This window comes from Macrobrachium rosenbergii, chromosome 31 (genome assembly GCF_040412425.1).
Source record: "Macrobrachium rosenbergii isolate ZJJX-2024 chromosome 31, ASM4041242v1, whole genome shotgun sequence".
In the NCBI taxonomy this organism is placed as follows: Eukaryota; Metazoa; Arthropoda; class Malacostraca; order Decapoda; family Palaemonidae; genus Macrobrachium; species Macrobrachium rosenbergii.
The window spans coordinates 3544835-3547053 of record NC_089771.1 but is presented as its reverse complement, the minus strand read 5'-3'; the positions used below and the strand labels follow the sequence as shown (position 1 = coordinate 3547053).

General features: G+C 31.8%; 1 protein-coding gene across 1 annotated transcript; it reads right to left on the bottom strand.

Annotated features, from left to right (window-relative positions):
• Positions 1 to 332: 332 nt before the first annotated feature.
• Positions 333 to 1859, bottom strand: LOC136855202 (uncharacterized). The gene is made up of 4 exons (XM_067132109.1): positions 1692 to 1859; positions 951 to 1175; positions 520 to 697; positions 333 to 424 (listed from the first exon to the last, which is right to left on the bottom strand). Exons 1-4 carry the CDS (start codon positions 1785 to 1787, stop codon positions 333 to 335), a joined length of 591 nt encoding a protein of 196 aa, XP_066988210.1. The 5' UTR covers positions 1788 to 1859.
• Between the last annotated feature and the right edge of the window lie 360 nt (positions 1860 to 2219).

Here is a 2219-nt window from a genome sequence, read left to right as displayed (position 1 = left end):
TATATATATATATATATATATATATATATATATATATATATATATATATATATATATATATATATATATATATATATATATATATATATATATATATATATATATATATATATATATATATACATATATATATATATATATATATATATATATATATATATATATATATATATATATATATATATATATATATATATATATATATGTAATGAAAGCAGTACCAATAAGAGAAAACAAACCTTCTCAGAAGCAACAACAATGTACTCTTCTTTCTCCCCAAAGACCGATGGCAGGAGTCGGTAGGCGTAGAGTAGCATGATATCTGGAAGAAGTTATAAGTGCCCATTCTTTAACTGAACCGATGAGGATATTTTCCACAAATTATTGAAAGGTTTCAGTGTAACAACCAAGACACCAACAGCACCTGATCAATATGATAATAATATCAACACAAATGTTAAATTTAAAACAGGACAACTCCTTTCCCCCCTCACTAAAAAAAAGAAAAAGAAACTATACCTTTTTTTTCTGCTTCATCAATTGTGGTTTGAAGTTCACTGTCTTTTTCCTGCCTGTACTCATCGAACAACTTGCATTTGTACCGGGTTTTGTTTTCAAGCTTCTCCAATACAGCAAGTATTTGATCAAGGACTCCGATGCTATTTATGCCATATTGCAGGAATGGCTCACCAACAAGCTGAAATCAGAAAGCATTTTTTTTTACTTATTTGAAAAGTACTCAGATGCCATCCTAGATAAGCATGCAGTTAACCATAGTGATAACAAATGATTTCCAAAATATCCTTACTCTATTTTTTTTATTTACATGTTACATATGTAGTAAAAATTATATGAAAATTAATGTAGTAAAAATTATATGAAAATTATTCTAAGCAATTTAATGCACACCAATATCTTTAAACAATTAATATTAGCCAATAATTATTTACCCAAGGCCTATGGCGCAATATTGGGTACTCCTGTAGTCCATCAGTAATACTATTGACTTTAAGAAATTCCCTCCGCTGGGTCTTAATTTTCTTCAAGCGATGGTTTATGCCATCCTTGTCCAATTGCTGTCTCCCTGCTTCTCTCTTCAGCCAATCAGTGTGCTTTCGTATGGTCACGGCATCTTCTGCTAGCTGGCCAACATCGCTATCGTCTTCACCTACATACTATCAAAAAGAAAGTGAGAGGTCCTATTTAAAACTTAGCCAATAAATCATATGATGTATCAGGTGATTTTCCTGGCCATATGGAGGGGTGTGCAAATGCTTGCATTTTGAATTTGTTATGGAAAATGTGATTCTTTTCACAGCCTTTGAATAAATGTTTTCCATTGCTTGTAATGAATATGTAGCCTAAAGGCCAAAATCTCTAGTAAATTAGAATCTGTATGAATTAAACATTTGGGTCTAAAAAAAAAAAAAACACTGAGCTAAAGCTGCTACTGTCAGTTTTTTATTCCCTTCCCAGAGAAAAATAATGCAAAAAATATATATATACTCGTATATTTACTGCTACTCTTCTGCTCATGGATATTTACCTCTTTGTTTTTAGCAGAATTTTTCCCGTTTTCCAGTGTGTTACTGTGCAAAAAATTTTCTGATGAACACTTCATGAATACTTATTATGTAGTTTCTTAAAGACCATAAAACCCATGAAAAATGCTTTATAATATAAAAACCTACCAGAGGCCTTTGTCGTTTGTGCAATTCATTATCAGACAGGGGCTGTAAAGTTCTTTTCCTGCCGGATACTCCAGGTCGTCCAAATTTCTGTTTCATCTCAGCGACTGAGCTTTCGTTCACCAAATGGAAACGCTCTCTCTTGAATTTCCTAATCAGGGAGTTTTTCCAGTCATCCTGTGGGAGTAGTATATAATGTATACTTTTCTGTTCCTAGAGAAAGTTCACTTGAAATATTCAGGGTTCAAATTTAACTTGCCATCTTCTATGTCTCTCTCATTTTAAGGTGTCTTTGATGCATGGTTAGCTATAAATAAGTTTGCTGAGCAGTTTCTTCAGGACTTTGTGGAATGAAAAGCTGGATATTAGTTCAAGGGCTGTTAAAATTACTTAGAATGTAACCATAGAATGCTTGCAGATATTTTCAAAAAGGAGCATGACTCATTATTTATTGTCAATTAATAACTTGAACAATAAATTGGCAATAGTAACGTTCCAAATACGTAAGACAGACAGTTGTTTTGATGGTCC